The sequence below is a fragment of the Macrobrachium rosenbergii genome, chromosome 4 (genome assembly GCF_040412425.1).
Source record: "Macrobrachium rosenbergii isolate ZJJX-2024 chromosome 4, ASM4041242v1, whole genome shotgun sequence".
NCBI lineage: Eukaryota > Metazoa > Arthropoda > Malacostraca > Decapoda > Palaemonidae > Macrobrachium > Macrobrachium rosenbergii.
The window spans coordinates 1,826,406-1,847,639 of NC_089744.1; the positions used below are offsets into that span (position 1 = coordinate 1,826,406).

The window sequence follows — 21,234 nt, forward strand, 5'->3', positions numbered from 1 at the left end:
CCTTAGTAGGGATGGTTTCAAAAGCCCACAGACGTTCGATATCTTAGCAAGTCTTTAGGAGTGAGGTCGCTAGCCTCAAGACCTTTTTTCTTAATTCCTACACACACACACACACACACACACGCTGGTAACCATTTATTGATGGGTTGATTGGTAGGCTATGGGGCGGGAACAATTTACGGGCATGGCAACTGTTAGCTAAGTAAGTATAGATAAATATACAGTAGCTGTATTAACGTATGTATGCTAGCCTGAATACACTGTGATGGGCAGGAGGACAGGATATGTGTTATAGTAGATTAAAGAACTTAAGTGACATGGAGTAGAGAGAGAGAGAGAGAGAATTGAATAATAACTACTTTCAAAATAACGATCAAAACCACGGTTACCTATTTCAACTAATAAGTACCTAATAGTCATTCTATCACATGGGTATCAAATATCCTCTGACAAATAATCCCTCGGGATGATGACGTTGTGGGTAAGGCCCAAAGCGCTGCTGGATTCAAATCCTCCTGTTCATCATACGGTTTTTGTTTTTTTGTTTGTTTATTTTCTTTGTTGTCTCGTAAATTAGCGGTACGCTGTGGTTTTAAAGCGATGTGGGGGCGATAGGGGGGCCGCTGTAAATACGCTGGTCACCTGTTGCATGAATCAATTCCGAAAGTAAAAGCATTTTTCTTATGCACTTTTGTCATGGTGATTGTGATGGTCTCTTAAAAATATCTTTCACTAATTTTGTTACACTTTCTTCTTCATTGTATATTTTTTCCCAGGTTTGCTTTCATTTCTGTCACATTTTGCTAATCATACACACATACACACACACACACACACACATATATATATATATATATATATATATATATATATATATATATATATATGTATATATATATATATATATATATATATATATATATATATATATATATATATATATATATATATGCTTGTGTTATACCTATTATTCCTGAATGCAGACCTTTAAATATTTATCGAGATGTTTATTTAGCTGTCATTACTAGTTTTAGTGTGAGTCATTATTGGTACCACAAAAGAATTTGAACTTTAGATGTAGCAGATTGAGTAGAACGTAACTATTTTTTCTTGATTTTATAATTATTGATGTTTAAATCACATGCATTTAGAACTAGCTGCCGAGTTTGCCTGGAGTTAACTAATTAACATTCTGTTGTTTTTGAGAGTTGGATTCTCTCTCTCTCTCTCTCTCTCTCTCTCTCTCTCTCTCTCTCTCTCTCTCTCTCTCTCGTATCCATATGTATCATCTCGGAAGCTTCCTTCAGTACCCTAACCTGGAAAACCATGGACGTTTAAGCTTACGAAGTCTGAGTATTTTTCCGGATTTATATCAAGTTTTCTTGTAACAGTCAAGTATAATCAAAGAGGATTTTTGTTACTTTTTAGATGCATTAAGAATACTTATATATAACACTTTTTGTTTTTGTTAGTTCTGTGGAACTTACCCTGTTGGAATTTGAATTTAAGAAGGGTTAGCTTCGGCAGGCGTGGGAATTAAAATCACCCCTTCCCAGTCCCTTGATGCGAACTGTCATCTGTCGAGATTGGTTCTCACCCATCAAATAATCGTTAAGATCAACCAACACGGTAGGAAGTCTTCATCCTTCATACCTTATCAGCTCAAATTCTCATCAAAGTGAGCTTTGATCTGCCTCGGAATTCCCGTCATCACGGGCAGTTTGTCATTATTAGGAGTTTTGAATCGCTTCCTCTTATAGCCCTCGAGATAGCTAATAGAAGGGAAATCGTCCCCCAGTGCCAAGTGTGGATTCTCTCCCCAGGGTCGGGAAGGTGGGTGGTTATGCAGGAAGTACCCATCTGATATTAATGACCCACCTGGGAAAGTTCTTACTTTCTCTCCCTCCTGAATTGGTTTGATTGTACCCCTTCGTTGCTGTAATTCATTACTAGTGCCAGTTGAGCGTCAATGCCAATTTGGATACTGAGGTTTATTTAACTTAGTAGCGTGATGTCTCACACTTGTTCAAATTAGAAAGTATTTTGAGGGCAGATAGCCCAGAGACGATGAGTGGATTAGACGTTTCGTTAACCGCCATTGGAGCTGTACGGAGAGAGAGAGAGAGAGAGAGAGAGAGAGAGAGAGAGAGAGAGAGAGAGAGAGAGAGAGAATTCCAATCACGGACATGTGCGGTATAATTATTATAATTATTATATTATTTGCAACCAATGGTGGTAGTTCCGAACGCATGAGCTTTATTGCCATGCCTGATAAATCATTAAACGATGACCCCACCTGAGTTTTTCGCATCGTTGGTTATTTTTGGTGGATAAAATTAATGGCATCAAACGGAGCTGACAATAATATTTCAAAAATACTTTTTCAAAAATCTCTTGTAGATATGGATGGTCTTCGAAAATGATGACGAAAGCATAATGTTGAAAATGTTAATGATCTGATAATCTTGTAAGAATAGTGTCACGATTTTATTTGTATGTTTTTTTTATTGGCTTCCGATTCACTGATATCCGTTTTTATTGCAAATGAACTTTATCGAACTGACTTTGAGATCTGTTTGTTGTTGTTTTAGATTTAGCTGGCCTTGTGCCAGCACGGCCTCTTGCTTCTAGAGCAGCCCGTAAAAAGAGATCTGTTTTATGGGTGCTGTGAGCCTATATTAGTACTGTGAAAATTGCAAGACTCTTTGGGTGATACTAACTTTGTTGTACTTTCGTTGTGTTTCGTTGTGTTTACATGCCATCAGCAAAATTTTAGCAGAAAATTAGTTTGATCCGCTAATCAATGAAAGACAGTAATCCCCTTTTAATGTGACGTTAGGTGTTTCTGAAGGCCAATGTCACACCTATGTCGACAGTGCTTGGGAGTTTTCCTGGTCCTGTGGGAAAAGTAGGTCACGTGCTGATAACTGTACCGCGGTTGTGATATCAACCAAAGGTAAATTTATGTGATAGAGCTTAAGATGTGGATATTATAAGGAATAGGGAGGACCTTCTCGTAACTGAAGTTATATTGACAAACTCTGACGTTTATATGTTCAGTGCTCTCTGTCTTAATCACTCGCTTGCGTAGCTGGTAGTAGATTATAATTTGTCGTTTGTTTTTCGTATCTGTCATTACGACCTTTGAAAATTGCATTCATGTAGCTGACTTTCATGTACACACCTCTCCTCTACATATATATTACATAGACATACGCACATGTATGTAATTTATAAAGCTGTAAATTTCTGACTCACATCGGGAACGAACCTCGGTCTCCCGAATGACAGACCAAGGCGGTACCGACTGACTACCAAGGTCATAAAAGAAGTTGGAACCTAAGTATTCGGTATCTGAGGCTTTTACCCCGGGCAGGCTTCTGAAGCCTAACAGACCAGCGAATTTTACCCGGCTTCCCGACCCATCAGCTGTCAGTTGGCACCATTTCATTCGAATTACCCCTTCAGCGTGAAATTTGAGGGAAATAGCCGACTGACTCGATGATGAGTCGGGAATTTGGGTAAAATTAGCTGGCATGTTAGGCTTCAGAAGTCTGCCCAGGAAAACCCTTGGGTACGGAGTACTTAGGTTCCAACTTCTTTTATGGCCTCGGTAGGTCAGTAGGTACCGCCTTGGCGTCACTCGGGAGACCAAAGTTCGTTCCCGACGTGAATCAGAAATTTATTTTTGTGAAACACTTGCTCATGTGTTCATTATTTCCACACACACACACACATTATAGCATGTATGTACATATTAGTGCTGTTTCTTTTGAGAGAAAGCAAAAGCTATAGGCTAATTTCGCCACCACCTCCATCCAAATCAACTTGAAAATAGGTTTCTATAGAATGGCGAATAATGTTCAAAGGACATTGCTGAGTCATCAAGGGTCTTTTAAGATGGATAAGGATTGTTGATAGATACACTTGTAGGACAAAGGAAATTCACTCTGGTAAAAAAAAAAAAAAAAGAGTTGGATTATGTTGCCGATTCTGTCTCTCTCTCTCTCTCTCTCTCTCTCTCTCTCTCTCTTGCTGTCTGTGTTGTATTTTTTAAGATTTAAGTATTTATGAGGTTTTTGTCACTACATCTGTTTTCGTATGCTAGTAAAAGTTAATCATTCCTATTTTTCTCTTCCCCAGCATTCATCATGTTAAAGCACGCCAGTCCCCAGCGATCTGCATCAAGCTTGGCCAATCCCTTGCAAGGGTCCCCTGCGACCAGCAGACCTTCCCACGGGCATCCAGATCTTCCCACGGTCACCATGGTGTCAGTGACGGCATCTAGGTCAGCGGATGCTGCTCTCAGAGACTCTTACAGCGAAAGGAGCGTTGACTGTGAGAGTCTGATCGTACCTTCCTGCTACGCATTAGCCGAAAAAGAAGCCGGGTATCAAGTGGGTACTTGGTCTGGCGTGTCCCAGGCCAGCGTGCGCCGCGGCTTGTCCTTCAGCTCCCGAAGGGCACCAGACGCCATCTCTTTCCGCTCTGTTCGAAGCGAGGGACCCCCAGCCTCCCATGTGAATTCGTCCCCAGCACTGCTGCCCAAAACATCCACGTCCTGTTCTAACGTTATGACAGTGTCGACGCTCCAAGACGACTCTCGAGGTGAGAAGGTAGAACTGTCTGACGAAAAGGATGTCATCCAGTGTTCCAAGAGCGACATGTCAAGCCTGAAGAACCTGCTTAGGTTGCCAGGAGTGCGGGGTCACGCGAAGATCGTCGAAGTGTCTAAGGCTGGCGTCGTTCTGAACCCAGACAGCCTAAGCCTCAATTCTTCAGATAGCTTTTTCTCGGCCAACAGTGGCAGAACGTCGTCCAGAAGCTGGTCCTCGAATGCCTCCTCGAACTCGAACGCTACCAACGCTTCGACTGGGTCGAATTCTTCCACTTCTGAGCCTGCCTCGGTAAGTTATGATAATTTTAGTGTCAGTAACGAGAGAGCAGACTCGGGTTTTTGGTTTCAGAACCTTGTACCTTCAAGTAGAATACTTGCCGCTCATGATATTTTGTTCAACTTTTGCTGCTGCGTCCCAGGAGTTTACCTCGACGGTTTCAACCTTTGGGTTTGCGAAGCATGGCTTTTGTACCTCAAAAGACACAGGAACAACTAGAACTAGGTTATTCGTCATTCCGTTTTTCGGTTGACGTTCCTCTTGGCAACTTACGTACTGTAGTTTGCCTTCATTCCCTCGAAGTTATTTATTGATGCATAATTCAGATGTTGCGAGGGGCGTAAACCTTGAAATGTTTTTCAGGTTTGATCAATAAAAATAGTTTTATCAATAAGAAAAATTGGTATTATTTTACTTATGGACATTAATTGCTTTCAACATAAAATATAGGTTTTTCTGTTGTATTATGATGTGATTTGAATGATTTTGAGGTTTATTTCCATCGCAAATGAATACTTATCCTTCCCCGGCAAATGATATATACAAAATTAATAAAATTACGACTTGTCAGAATACTGCACCCCCTCTCCATAGCTAATACGGCAAAACTGTGTTTACTGATTACAGTTTTGCCGTAGTAGCTATGGAAGAGGGGGTGCAGTATTCTGACAAGTCGTAATTTTATTAATTTTGTATATATCATTTGCCGGGGAAGGATAAGTATTCATTTGCGATGGAAATAAACCTCAAAATCATTCAAATCACATCATAATACAACAGAAAAACCTATATTTTATGTTGAAAGCAATTAATGTCCATAAGTAAAATAATACCGAAAAATTAAATTTATATATTTCAGTGTCAGTAAATAAAATATATAAATATATATACATACATTATATTTGTAATATATATATATATATATATATATATATATATATATATATATATATATATATATATATATATATATACAGTATATATTTATATATATATATATATTATATATATATACATTATATATATATATATATATATATATATATATATATATATATATATATAATTAATTGAAGTACATGGTTTCCAAGGGAAAATATAAGATATTTATAAAATATTAAGGAAAAGTATGCAAAATAATTACAGTTATTAGAGAAGTTTGAAAGCAAAAGGATAGCAGTGCATGAAGCATGCATGGACCCAGAAAGACCTTATGGCAGATTTGATAGAGGCAGTGTGGAGTTTGTTGAGGGTGTATGGCTTATGGGATAAGGTGCGTGGCCATTAAAATTTTTATATTGAAAGTGAAGCATGTGCTAGAGTAATTAGATGGAAGAGTGTCTGGTATGGTGTGAAAATAGGCTTGAGACAAAGGTGTTATGTTTTCAAAGCTCTGTTACACCTGTCGGGATAGAAAAGAAATTAATACTTAGATGCAGAGTGGAGTGTGGAATACAGGTGATCCAGTACTGAATAATGTTTGCAGTAGAAGGTAAAGACCAAGAGTAAAATGCTATAGTAAATGGAGCATGGAATTTTAATGTAAGTTCGAAAAATGGAAGTAGTTGATTCATATGTTATGGATGATGGCAGAATGAGAGAGGATGTAATTAATATAAAGGATGAATTGAAGAGGAAGCAGGGCATGCACAAAACGCCGGAAGGAGATCCAAATCTTGAGCCAGTTCTCTTTTATAGAAATGAAGTTTAGGTGTTGAATGTGAATTGAAGAAACAGGTTCAAGATTTTGAGAGGAACAGTTCTCGTTGAGTTATTTCGAGTAAAAAGTGTTGAAATAGTGAGAAGTTTGGAAAGATGTGTGAATGGGAAAAGGTTTAAGGAGGGATCATAATTTTGAGATGGTTTGGTAATGTGGGACGAATGGAGAACGATATGTTGGTGAAAAGCGTGCATGATTCAGAAATGTCAGGGCGGAGGAGAAGATTTAGAAAGTGCTAGATAAATGGTGCGAAAGAGGTGTTTGAAAGGAAGGGTCTAAATATTCAGAACCACAAGAGTTCGTTTAAGATAAGAAGCTTAGTGTGTATAGGGATGTTCGACTTAACGTTGACGAGCCCTCTTTATAGCCTTCTCTGCAGGTAATGCGGAATTTTACTGTCAGGGGTTCGTCTCTTTGTTTTGGGAAGCTGCCTATTGTTGAAGTATGCATATATATATATATATGTATATATATATATATATATATATATATATATATATATATATATATATATATATATATATATTATATATTTGCTTATATATATAACCCAAAGCCACTCCAACATCATCTAAAAACATAACAGACACCTCACTGGAAGAAAGAGGAAGAAAGAGCGCTGGTGAACTGGCACAATGCATGTACACAATACCTGGGTCTAAGCGATGTCAGGCAGGGCAGCCGATCGGGACGACAAAGTCTAGCCCAAAGCCAAATCAAAGTCCTTCAAAAGAAGGCATCACGGTGACCCCATATAAAAATGGGAACAAGAAGGGAATAAGAAGAATATATATATATATATATATATATATATATATATATATATATATATATATATATATATATATATATATATATATATATATATATATATATATATATATATATATATATATATATACATATACATATACATATACATATACATATACATGGATACAGTGGTTAATCTATTCCCCTCTCACATAGCACAGAGCGCATTTAGAAGCGAGTGCAGAACTTGAAATTTCTGGCAAAGTAATGTAGAGTTTTAAGTTTGGTGATATTGCACCAACGATTCCCGACAGTGCATCGCATGATTATGTATCCGTAACGAATATGTCATCATTTTTAGAAGCAGATTGAGTAAACATTTGGCAATTATATACGGCTTATGGTTGTTGCTCGACATACTCGTGAAAATTCAGTGTTGCCATTTGTGGCTATTATTTTCGATAATAAGCGAGAAAAGTTTTGTAGGATACAATGTTCGAGGAGTTTTTACTCTCTTGGAATGTGCGGCTTAACGATTGTGGTTCTTTGTGATGAAAACAAAACTTTCCGATTGAGGAAATGTCTATATTCGAACCGTAAGTGTCTGGAATTAATGCAAGAGTATTGTGTTGTCTGATGGGAGAAGTTTAGCCTTCAGACAAGTGGATAATTAGTATCGTTGCGACGGGAATAAAATAGATAGACCTTGTTTTATTTAAATGTAATATTTGTTGTTTTTTCATACATATTAAATAAAAGTCTAAATCGCAAGATAAAGGAGGACCAACTAACTTTGGTATTTCAAAGGGTTTATGAACAACAGACATGTAAAGTACATATAGTTACCTTGTTTAGGCTATACCTTCTACGGTTTACGATTGAACCTACAGTGGTCACATGATTGTAGATATTGTACACATTATCATATAGATAACATTTAGTCATGTTAGGTCATTTCCTTCAGCTAAATAAACTACTAGTTATTATCATATGCTTACGGTACAGAGCCACTCAGACATTCCAATCAAATCATCAGGATGGCAAATTTTGCTTCAAGGTTTATTGACCACAGCTTCAAAGGAACGTTAAAAACTGTGTCCTGTTATTATGGGAATTAAAAGCCTGTGATTACTGTGCGCAGCCCGCAATCCCCTCTACAGGCTTACTGTAACTTCCGCAAAATTCGGTCTTCGACTAGTGACCGTCAAATGAAATTTAGCCTTTCATTAGTGTTGGATCGGTAAGAACAATTCACCTTTGGTTAGTTTGACTTTTAGAATTAAAACCATGCCGTGATTTGATCTGGCCAGTGGAATAATGCCCTCCACATAAAGGAGTGACTTCCCAGACTAGATTTAGATTTGGTGGTATTGCAATCGTATCACTGGATTTAGCATGTGATTTTGCCATTGTTTAGGTTTTTGTCCATCCTTTGTTTCTAATGTTCCTGAGGGTTTATTTTGTTTGTATATATATATATATATATATATATATATATATATATATATATTATATATATATATTTATGTGTGTTTATATATATATATATATATATATATATATATATATATATATATATATATATATATATATATATATATATATATATATAATTAGATGTGTGTATGACAGTCTCCTTTCAACAGAGTGCGCCAACAGTGTTACAGTATGCCACGAAATGCCAGCAGCATTCAATTTCCCACTTTACTTGGTCAGGTATAAAGGACAGGGATATGAGCCTAAGTTTTAAAACCCACGTAGAGTAATCCCTCATGAACACTCAATACAGAACGTCCGTTCGGTCTGCGTTTCTTTGTTCCTCGTATTACCTCTTGTCCCTCATATTACCTCTTGTCCCGTTTTCATGTCGCCAGAGGCCGGTCATCATATAGGCTAATCACTTCCCTTTGGCTTCCTTGTTCTGGAGACTCGTTTTACACGAGGTTTTTTGTTTTTTTTTAATCACGGTTTCGCACTCGCTTTAGTGTTTCGTACGCACGTTTGTCACAAGATGATCGATCTTGGCCGGAAATATACCAGCATTTGAGGCCCAAATCAAAGTAGAACTCTTATATTGAAATCTTCATTTTTATTGGTGGGGCTGTTTTTGTTATACGTTTTTTTTTTTTTTGTGTTCTCGAGGTCGACTAGTTCGTCACTGTTGGCTTCCCATAGCATCTTATCTGATTAGCGTTGAGATATGTTTTTTTTTTAGATTGTTGGAATAATAATAGCAATATAAGTAATGATTATTTGAACCGTCTGCAAGTCTCCATAAAATTAATGCTATATTTAGAAAAATTATATCCACGCTGTAGAATAAGTCTCCAAAGGAGAGCGATTCTTGGATGGTAGAATTTAAGCTATTACGAACTCCAGACACTTGAAAGCAAGTTTGAATTCATAGCGACAGCGTTTTTGACAGGGACTGGAGTGAAGCCTTTCGGCTGACTGTTGACATCCTGCGAAGGAAGGAAGGGTTCGTGAGAAGGTGATACCTAATGAAAATTAGAAATTTTAGCCTCTCTCTCTCTCTCTCTCTCTCTCTCTCTCTCTCTCTCTCTCTCTCTCTCTCTCTCTCTCTCTCTCGGAAGGGTTGGGGTGAGGGGGAAGTGTTGTGTTGCTTAGTGTTTGTTCCACCTTGCTCACAGTTGCCAAAGCATTAAAAGTTTGTTTATATACATCTATCTATCTATCTGTCTATGTATGTATGTATGTATCTATCCAGAGAGAGAGAGAGAGAGTTAAGGTTGGAATGTATCAGCCAAGTCTCTTTCTCGAAAGTAAGAATAAAAGGGTTAAAATGCGCAGATGAGCCCAAATGGTAAGAATGTTAGCCTAGTTGAAATGATTGAATATATAATATGTATATATGTATGTGTGTATATATATTATATACATATACATATGTATATGTATATAATATGTATATATATATATAATATATATATATTTACTTACAATGTGTTGCACTTCATTTTACTATTGAGAAAGACTTAAAAAGAAGGACATTTACAGAAGTGGAAATTTGCAGTTTTCACACCACAGTCTGTCATGCTGTCCTGAGCTTAACAGCTCAGTCCAAGCCAACCAGATCAGGATCAGCAAGAGAGAGAGAGAGAGAGAGAGAGAGAGAGAGAGAGAGAGAGAGAGAGAGAGAGAGAGAGAGGAAACACTCCCATTTTATGTGGCTTATTCATTTGTAATTCGAAATTTGGCTTTTTTATGGTGCACAAAAATGTTCTTAGACATAACCTACGCGTTGATTGCTTTTAAAAATGCTGATGGTGCAGTTATATAGGCTATCTATTATTTTAATATAAACATTGTGTCCATAAGTTGCTTATCAACAGTAGTACTTTATTATAGTTTTTGTTCACTCATTCTATAGAGTTTTAGGTCACATTTTTCCAGCTCAGAATTGCAAATAAAAGCCACGATATGGCCTATAGATTTCCATGCCATTGTAATTTGCAAGATGTGAAATCCAATTACCATTAATAGATATAGTAATTTACTTGTCTGCATCACGAAAGAAATGTTCTTGATACGTTTTTCATCGCAAGCGTATATATGAATGCTGTTGAGATTATAATGCCTTAACGAGTAATTAATTTATCCATCTTTTGCCCTGATACGGTTTAAGCCCAAGACCAGATTTCATGTTTGTACGCCTGCGCCCTTGCGCATGTACGTGCTGTGGTTTTATTACAGTAGAAAGTGTAGTCATTTTTGTTTATCCTTTTGTGTTGATCTCTCTCTCTCTCTCTCTCTCTCTCTCTCTCTCTCTCTCTCTCTCTCTCTCTCTCTCTCACCGTTTTTGTGCAACTTAGCGGAAACTGTGCCTTGTGAAAGCTGCGGTGTGCACAGATGTTCTTGACCCAAGCACTATTCCAGATATCGATTCTTTGAAGTATGTTTCTAGCTGGAAGCACCTGTGAATGAGAGTCTGCATGGGCTTCAGTTCATGAATGCGTCGTTGTCTTAACTGTTGTGATTTTTTTTAATTGTCTGATTTGTACCGTAATTCAGGGAGAGATCACTGAGGATCCGTATATAGCCTATGCGCATTTGTCTTCAGATTTTGGGAATTGCACTGGAAAACAAATGCATTTGCTGGTGCTTTTATTTTTGGTTTTTATTCACAAGGTTGGTATATTTCTGCCTTGCAAAATTTTCCCCTTGCTAAGTAAAATATGGATTCTTTTGCAGTAGGTTTCCGCTATGAGTGATATAATTTTTAATCGTAACCATGGGCGTAATTTAGGCCGGCGGTGGAAGAGGTAATGAGCTCTACATATTATTGGAAGCGGATGTGACAAAAGGCAGAACAATAGTGAAAGTGTGCATTGCCCGTGATAAAATACAACTCTTTTTGTGATGTGCGATCTCCCGGTACACCGAGAGAGAGAGAGAGAGAGAGAGAGAGAGAGCTGTAATCTGACAGAGTGGTTAAAATTACTGGATGTATTAAATGGCGTCTTTTTTCGATTCTTCCACCAGCATATATGAGTTACGGGAACTGGCAAATTATAGGAATTGCGTTACGGTACATAATCAGGGGAACAATGTTTTTTGGGGCGAAAGACTATGAACGTAACGTAAATCATGATACCCAGAAGTTTACTTAATGCAAAACTAGCGAACAGTAGTATGAGTACATCTGTGCTCTCCCTCGTGTGTGCAAATTTAGACTTCAGAAGCTCTCCCAGACGCACATGTGTAAGATTGCATGTTATCGAATTTGCATGTGTCCGGGAAATTCAGGTGGGTATTATCAAGAGGTGGTCAACGCAGTTGGTGTGATTAACGCGGAAGGAAGCAAGCAAGCACGCACACACACACACACACACACACACATTGTAGGTATGCTAATATGTCTTATATCCTCCCATTCAGTAATTATTCGCGTAGTTATTATATAGCCATTAAAATATTTTCCTATTTACGCGCGCGCGCGCACACATATATGTGTGTGTGTGTGTGTGTGTGTTTGTGTAAAAAGAGGCTAACGTGAGAGAATGTACGGTTATGTCGAATATTGTAGGGGGTTACGGAATGCTACTAGGGAATAACTGGTAATAGAAGTGGGTGGATATGGCAGGGGCTGTATGTGTAAGCATTAAGGGAGATTTAGTATAAGGGAAGTGATGATGGAGGGGGTGGAGGGTCCTCCCTGCTTTTCGGTCTGGCAGCATAATAAATTGTGGGTGAGTCAGCGTCGGACGTGCGTATAGCGTTGATGGAAGTGTAGCCGAGGCAGATTCGGTGTGCACACACACACACACACACACACGTGTGTAGCCCCTATTGGATGCACGAAACCCACACCTGTGAATTCTAAACCGAGAGAGGTAATAGCCCACATATGGAGCACGATTGTATGCACTATTCAGTGCGTGCAGAAGTATTATATATATATATATATATATAGGCTATATATGATATATATATATATATATATATATATATATATATATATATATATATATATATGTGTATATGTGTGTATGTAATGTATATATATATATATATATATATATGTATGTATATATACTTATATACATATATACATATATATATAATTATATATATATATATATATATATATATATATATATATATATATATAAGATAAATAAAAAAGCTTTATATATGTAAAATATATATGGAATACTGCTGTGTAATGAAAATGACTCAAGTTCCTAAGTAGCGCTTATTTGACCCTGCACATGCATTTCTCAATTAAAGGATTCCGTTATGTACCGTCTCTTTTATACAATACGGAAATAAAGTCCTTTTTTTTTTTTTTTTTTTTTTTTTTCTTCCTCCAGCCACACAGCTTCAGTGTCTTGAATTTCACACGAATTTGCTCCGCTTTGCTTGGATTGAGTACGTGCATCCAAGCCTTTCCTTTGCCGAAAACAAGACTTAAAAATTTTCAGTTTCAAAAGAATTACTTGGTAGTAATCGGATTTTCAGTGAATCGACATTGGTTCCCCTGTGCCTGTGTTTTTGGTACCAATGAACCAAGAAATTTGGGTTACTGCAGAAGCTGCGAGAGATTTTAGGTTAAGCTCAGCTGAAAACCTTTATAAACAGACTACAGACTATAAACCCAAGACGGTTCCATAGGAAAATCCGCCTGAGAGAGAGAGAGATAAGTTACAGGGAAAGGGGATGACTAAATAAATGTGAGGGAATAGAAGGTAAGACCTATACATCAGAATTCAGAAGACGTCAGCATGTGAAAGCGTGTAATGTTTAACTGAATTGACTGACTGCAATCAAAATTCAACTGTAGATCTGTTAGACGTTTAATTCTTGTCTACACATTCAGCGGATTTTCACCGGATTGAATAAAGGGTGCTCTTTCAAGTCAAAAGAGGTCGTTGGCTGGAAAGAGGAGCATTCTCCTTATTTGTATCACTTCTTAGGAAAAATAAACCTGAAAAGTGTGAAATAACTCAGAACGTTATTTCAGGCTACGGGCTTATTCACAAAAATCCGTTAGGCTGTTTTTTGGCCTTTGACCCGCAGTGTCTTGGCCAGCGCTTGGTCCACTTCTTGTACGTGACTTCGCTTCTTTCAACGGTTATCCAGTGTCAGAGAAGTTCAGATTGACCTTTTCTTTTGCTTGCGTTTTCCTTCTTGCTTTCGGTTCATCGTCTTCTCCCATACAACTGCTAGCAGTTCATTTCACCGCCGTTACCTGCACCTTCGTCCGAATCCAATTAATTTCACTTTACTTTTTCTTGACACTTTTTTTTTTGTACGTGGGAATGAATTGCTTTACCATCGATAGAATATTTGGGTCTCTGACATTTCGGTTTTTGTATTTCGGTCGGAAAGAGTACAATAGAGATACTCATTCAGCTTTCATTGATTTTTCGATATCATGAACTTTGTTTTTTAGTTTGCATGGATCGATTGTTGTTGGAGTTAATTGTTTCTGGTGTCTTTTCAGTCGTAATGACTGGCAGATTTGTTTTTATTCTCTGAATACGAGTTCTGAACTTTTGTCGAACCAATTTAATTTTGGTCATGGTCTGATAAACGTTATGCTACTTGTTTTACGCCTCTAGTTAACAGTGAATGGTAGATAGTGAAGTGATGGGTCACTCTATATATCCTATGTCACTATCCAAAACACAACTCACTATCAGAGGGATCAGTAATGATCAGTATCATTGTACGGATCCCCATCCATCTTGGATGTAGAGAAGATTCCCAACTTGGGATACTGCAAGGAGTTATATTGTGGGCACCAGGGCCCATATTCCCACATTCCATACCTCCCTACTAATTGGAAGATTTTCAGTATTCAAAGAAGTTTACACGATATATTAGGAAAGGTCGTGAGCTTTTATACCAAAAGTGTGACTTATTTTACATCTTAAATATATCACTTAGATAAAAGTCGTGACCGGATTAATATACTCCTTGTGATTTTTGATTTTCATTGCAGCTTGGGTGATTTTCAGCTTAAAATTCGTAAATTACTTTGAAAGTTTCCTAATATGCATAGTTTGACAAAAATCGACTTGATTACAATTTAAACCACTCCATTGCAAGATGATCCTCACTCTCTCTCTCTCTCTCTCTCTCTCTCTCTCTCTCTCTCTCTCTCTCTCTCTCTCTCTCAAGGAGCCAGTGGAAAATGAATCCAATGTGTCATTGAATGCGTCGATAACCTTTGGTTCTGTTACTCCAGCCTGGGAACTTGCGCGAGTTTGCGCATTCGTAAGAACATACTGACTTGAAAAGTGTCCGTATTTTCCTCGTAATTTGGAACGAAGCAGAGTAATCTACCCGAGTTCAAACAATGCCCGGATGGACTGCAGGTATACAACGCACCATTTCAGGGGCAGAATGGAAGTCATAAAGAGAGGGAGAGAGACAGAGAGACAATAACGATCACTCGAGACCGTTAAGCGCCGCCGGTGGTCTCTTCAGGATCGTCGTTCATTTGTGAGACGCGATTAACGAACGAACAAATTTTTGCTTTTACGAGAAGAACCAGTGTCATTACTAGAGAATAGTTCATGAAGGCATTCCAGCGAGCGTTTTATTGTTTGGCCTCTTCATGAAGAAATGTGGCGCTCGAGTTCATCTGGTTGAGTCTCAAGTACTGTTTTCCAACGCCATCTTTTTATTTCGTGTTTGTTACGTAATGTCTGATCATAGCGTGTACCTCTGTACTAGCACTTGAAGCCATATATCTGGTTATAGTGTGTACCTCTATAGTAGCACTGTAAGCCAGAAGAGTTCGAAATGAGAATAATCGTTTATGGATACAATTGGCATTTAGAAACAATTCCTTCAAGGACTGATTTACGGTTGATAAATGTTGTTATATGTAGACCTAGTGAATAGAACACATGTAGTATATATGCATAATATTCATGATAACAGCTGAGCTTTTCATTTTCTCGACTGAAGAAGCAGTGTAAAGAATCCCGTTATCACTTGCAGAAAGAAAGCAGCTAAGATTATTTTTCTTCCGCCCATTCTTTAGACCTTTGTAGATCTGTCGATGAAATAAACTTAAATTCACTCAAGAAAGGAGTTATTTAAAAGGAGTAGCTGTTGGTGGGAACACGATTTCTTTTAGATCACCGCCATAGTCCGTTGGGTTGACGAAGAGCCGTCAGGTGTCACAGTAGTGTGTTGCCCGTGAAGGCTGCGTTTGAGCATCCTTGTACTGAGATCGTAAGCGACGCACTTCCTTGTTACAACCTCCTGAAATGTTATTACGTATAAATTGTTTCATTAATGTTATCCTCATGGTGGGTAAAATATTGCTTGTTTAATGATTTGAAAAATTGACATATTCATATTTGTATGTAAATTGAGTTTTGCATGAAGAGTTAACCATACTAAACGTGCTTTAGGTACCGTAAGATTAACGGTCGTGAAACGCTTTGCCGTGTTAGGCAGGGTACATCTCAAAACATTTTGTATTGTAACTCAGAGGAAAGAATACAACAGCGTTATGAAGATTTCTAAACCCCAAGAAGAAAATAGATATAATGTGCTCCGTTTATTTCAAAATTAATATATATATATATATGTGTGTATATATATGTGTGTATATATTGTATATATACCATACTTAAAGACTTATAAGTTTAAAAATTATAAAATCATTTATTAAATCAGTTTGCATTTCTGTTTGGTCAAAATATCGGTTACATTTAAAAATTGCCTAAAATCACTTTATTAAATCACATTGCATTTCTGTTTGGTCACAAATATTATTGCATAACTAAGCCTAGAGACATAAAAACGGAAAACTGCAGTACCGTATTTGCAAAATTTTCAAAATTGAGATATGCCACCTGTTGGGCGCAGGGAACACTAATACACAATACACAAGTTACTGCAGTTTCAGAATGATTCGCCAATGCTTTCCACTATAGTATTTAGGGGGTCTCATTAGCAGTATCTGCAAAATCAGTAGTAAGGCAAGGGAATATTTACCATTTTCCTCAGTTTTGTATTTTTGCAGATACTGCAGTCTCCCGTTTTAGGGCAGAATTGCTTTAGTGCTCCAACACGGACTTGACACGGAAAATGGACCGAATTTTTGTCATCTCTGAGGTGTTCTTGTTACCAGGCTTCCATGTTATCGCACTTCAAAGAGCCCTAAATTTAAACATGTAACCACGCAGTACGAATCTCCTGCGGTGAACAAAGAATCGAAATCTAAAAGTGAGCTCGAATCGGCTTTCTGTACGGCTGCTGAATATTGCAATGGTGTTCTGAGTCACATCTGCGACTCCCTGCTGACTCACCGCCGCTATAGATCCCACGAATAGTCCTTGAATCTTCGTGATTTAAGGTTTTCACGCTGGAACGATAACCACTGTGTGACGTCACTGCGCATATCTTGTCTCCCGACCCGACATCGCTTGCGCGTTGCTGCCTCTGTCAAATTGTGTACACGCGAATATTGTCATTGTTGAGCCAGAGGCTTTAGGGCTAAAAAAATTCACAGAAATTCATGCAGTTACGACTTTCTTGTGTTATTCTTTTTTTTTAAGATAAAATTCATTTATGCCATTAACAGCGTATGTGTGTGCTGGTAATATTGTAGTAGTAATAGAAATTCTTAGGTTTTTAAAGGCAGTTATAAACTACCCAGGTTAAAAAAAAATTCTTTCAAGGCGAAAATTCTTTCAGAATAAGATGATTTTAAGCCTCAGCATGACGGGTAACCGCAAAATGAAAGTCGATAACCACATCTACAGAGAATTTGTATTATATTTTAATCATTTTCAATTTTGTGGTTAATTTTTTTAAGTATCGTAGATAGGACAACAAATTGAAGACCCTATTTTTTTCTAAACACTGATACGCTATTCCCGGTTTTAAAATAGTACTCCAGTTTTACATGCCCAAGAAATAAAGGCTATGTAAAACTGTGGTTATTAATGAGATGATAAGTCTCTCTCTCTCTCTCTCTCTCTCTCTCTCTCTCTCTCTCTCTCTCTCTCTCTCTCTCTCTCTCTCTCTCTCTCTCTCTCTCTCTCTCTCTATATATATATATATATATATATATATATATATATATATATATATATATATATATATATATATATATATATATATATATATATATATATATATATATATATATATATACATATACATATACATCAGATTATTTGTTCAGAGTTAAGATGGTGTGAGTATTAGTAGCAGCTTACTGGCAGAACCAAGTGTTTTTATGATAGTGACATTTTTCTCCCCGTTAAATTGTTTGACAAAAGCAACAGATTAGCCTAATCGTGTCACTTCTGAATGATCAACACAGGTGAAGCATTGCTGTACATATTGAAATTGCAAAGATGGGTAATATTTGATTATCATGTTTCATTTTTTCAACCATGAATTGCAAGAGCGTAAAGTATTGGGAAACTTTTTAAGTTCCTCTGATCTGAAAATTCGTGGAAATGTGTTTCTACTTGATGCGTCATAGTTGTTGGAGCGACGGGAAATTTCACATTTCCTTGTCGTGTTCATCTTCAGTTGAATGACCTTCCAGAGTGGTGTTAAGCAATAGGGTTATTTAATGTGCTGATGTCGTGGATGAGTCCCTTATGCAGAAAAGGTGTCCCCATTTTAGAGCTAACCGGAATTGGTTCTCCAGCTAGTCACGTGAGCATTCCAACGTTGGGGAAGCGATGTGAACACAACACACACATATACACACACACACACATATATATATATATATATATATATATATATATATATATATATATATATATATATATATATATATATATATAACTGTTTGTGCATATGTATGTATATAGTTATTGTCTAGGTAAATATTGTTTACTGACCGATCTCTCTGATTGGAACATATAATCCCCCAAGTTTTCATAATTTTCATCACAATATATTACTCCCTTGCATAGAAGATCAAAAGCAGTAAAGTTGTCCATTAATATTCGTGCGTGAATTTGTTGTTTGAATAGGAGTTTTTATTTTCCATCCTTGCAGTCCACAGACGCTGAGGTATGTCAAGTCTGTTTCGGGTTGTGATTCTGCTCGCTGACAGTTTCACCGGAACCAATTTCAGTGTTTGGCATTTGATTATTGTACGGGACTTAACAGTTATCCAGTTTGCAATGATGTTCGTGGCATTAAAAAGTTGAAGCAGATTTTATTCGTAACGGAGGTGGTATAATGACGCCCCTTTTAACGAACGTACTGACTGGCCCTACGCATCGCACGCGTAAAACGTCCGTGTAAAATGCGTAAAGAACGATATTGTTATTCTTGATAAAAACCACGTCAGGGCATCATTTATGACGAGATACGTCTTTGCTTTCCTCTGTCGCTGAAGAAAAACGTCATTCAAGGGGAAAAACAAAGCTGAAAAGTGGCTCAGTGATACCTTCGTTACCATATAACTGTTGTGGTTCTTTGAGGGAAAGGTCTGCGGTTGCGAGGGTTATATTGATCGCTGTAAATGGCAGGTCCAAATGCTGGAACAGCTCTGATTGATATGTTGCAGTTTTCCATCTGCTGCGCGAGTCTGAAAAAAAGTGAAATGCTACGTTGAGATTGAGAGAGAGAGAGAGAGAGAGAGAGAGAGAGAGAGAGAGAGAGAGAGAGATCCATGTATGGCAGCTTGTGTGACAAAGCTGTGTAGGTGTATTTAGCTCGTGCCTATGTCAATCATACACGGATTGTTTGGTCTGAAAGCGCTTTTTAACCATGCTGCGATGACGCACGCATGCGCGCTGCCTGTTTTCCTCGTTCACGCTTCGAATGTCTTTTTTTCTCTCTCTCTCTTTTTTTGTGAGAGTACCATATAGGTGGAAGGCTCGGCCATAAAGGAAATGGAGATAATTTTCGTTGGTAGTTTTGAGAGCCATTATTGATTTTTTTTATATATTTAATGTTTCACCAGTTTAGCTGTACTGTTTATATATTATCATTCAAAATCGTTATCATTCAGTGTGTGCATTAGCAGGTGTTTCAGGCTCGTTAGTGTATCATATTTTTTAAATAAAGTTCATTGGTAAATATTCATTGGTTATATATAAATATATGTAAGTGGATATATATATATATATATATATATATTATATATAATATATATATATATATATATATATATATATATATATATATATATATATATATAAGCAACGTAATGTGACAAGCAAAACCCCCTGGAAAATATCTTTGTTCACTGTAAAACCGGAATTGGCTTAATGACATTTTGAAAGAAAAACGTAAGTAGAGTTATTGTGTGTCGAAATGGTTAAAATTGCTATGAATAGATTTCTCGTGTTGAGAATTCCAACAGACAAATAAACGCTTGTGAATGTTGAATGAGTTGGCCGACATGCTGAAATTATACTGAAAAATCACATCTTCTATTGATAATCGTCTGTATCTTCTGCTTGGATTCATTGAGCTTGCGTTTTTATTGTACTGATTCCTAACGCTGCATGTTTCTGTCAGGCGGTCTTAGAACTCGAAATTTTACACTGTCATTGAACATTTTGATTAGTTCCGTATCGAAACATTAGTGAATTTTATTGGATCAATCTTATTCTTCTGGCAAGTTAATTAGATAGCACACCTTTTCACTCTCGAGAATTTTAGTTGTAGAGAGAATTTAGTTTATAAATGTAAACAACATTGTGGGGGAGTTATAGCATGCGCTGGCACCGAACGCGAAATTTAGTAGGGGTTGTAGACTTTATTGATTATTTAGACCCTTTTTAGTGATTTACGCTCATCTTCATGTTCAAAACTATATTTTCTTCTCTAGAGCAATAAATCAACTTGTAAGTAATATGTAAAATAATGCTTCATTTCTTGACTCAAACAAGAATTTTGAAAATTTTGCCGTAGAGTCGCATGTGTGTAAATTGAATATCCCAAAAATAGATGAAAAAAAATGTGGAGGAAGAGGATTTAAACTTACAAGTGTTACCCCATGAAAACATGCTAGTGCAATTAATTGCTCAAATAACTCTGTAACGGGAGAAGGATGCATACAAATCTTTCATGTTATTCGTCCATCGTGGGCGGCTGGACTGTCTGTTATGGTTTATTTATTACCTATCGGTTTGCCAACCACCCGTATTATAAGAGCGACCAACATAGTGTGAACAGAGAGTCTCTCTCTCTCTCTCTCTCTCTCTCTCTCTCTCTCTCTCTCTCTCTCTCTCGAACGAACGAACGAACGAACGAACGAGACAGTTTGTCTCCCACCTTTGTCTTTCCCATTCTTCTCGACTTCTTCATCCGATTCACTTCCCTCGTTCATGCAATCCGTTGGTTCACCATTTCTTGCATTGTGAGTAGTAATCGAATGATACGACTGTGATA

At 37.2% G+C, this 21,234-nt stretch overlaps 1 protein-coding gene across 1 annotated transcript in view; it reads left to right on the forward strand.

Annotated features, from left to right (window-relative positions):
- Positions 1 to 21,234, forward strand: part of LOC136829427 (uncharacterized) — a 102,083-nt gene that overhangs the window by 20,766 nt on the left and 60,083 nt on the right. The window contains exon 2 of the mRNA XM_067088039.1: positions 4,144 to 4,907. Within this exon, the coding sequence (XP_066944140.1) occupies positions 4,152 to 4,907 (756 nt within the window). The 5' untranslated portion in view covers positions 4,144 to 4,151. The remainder of the gene's footprint in view (positions 1 to 4,143; positions 4,908 to 21,234) is intronic.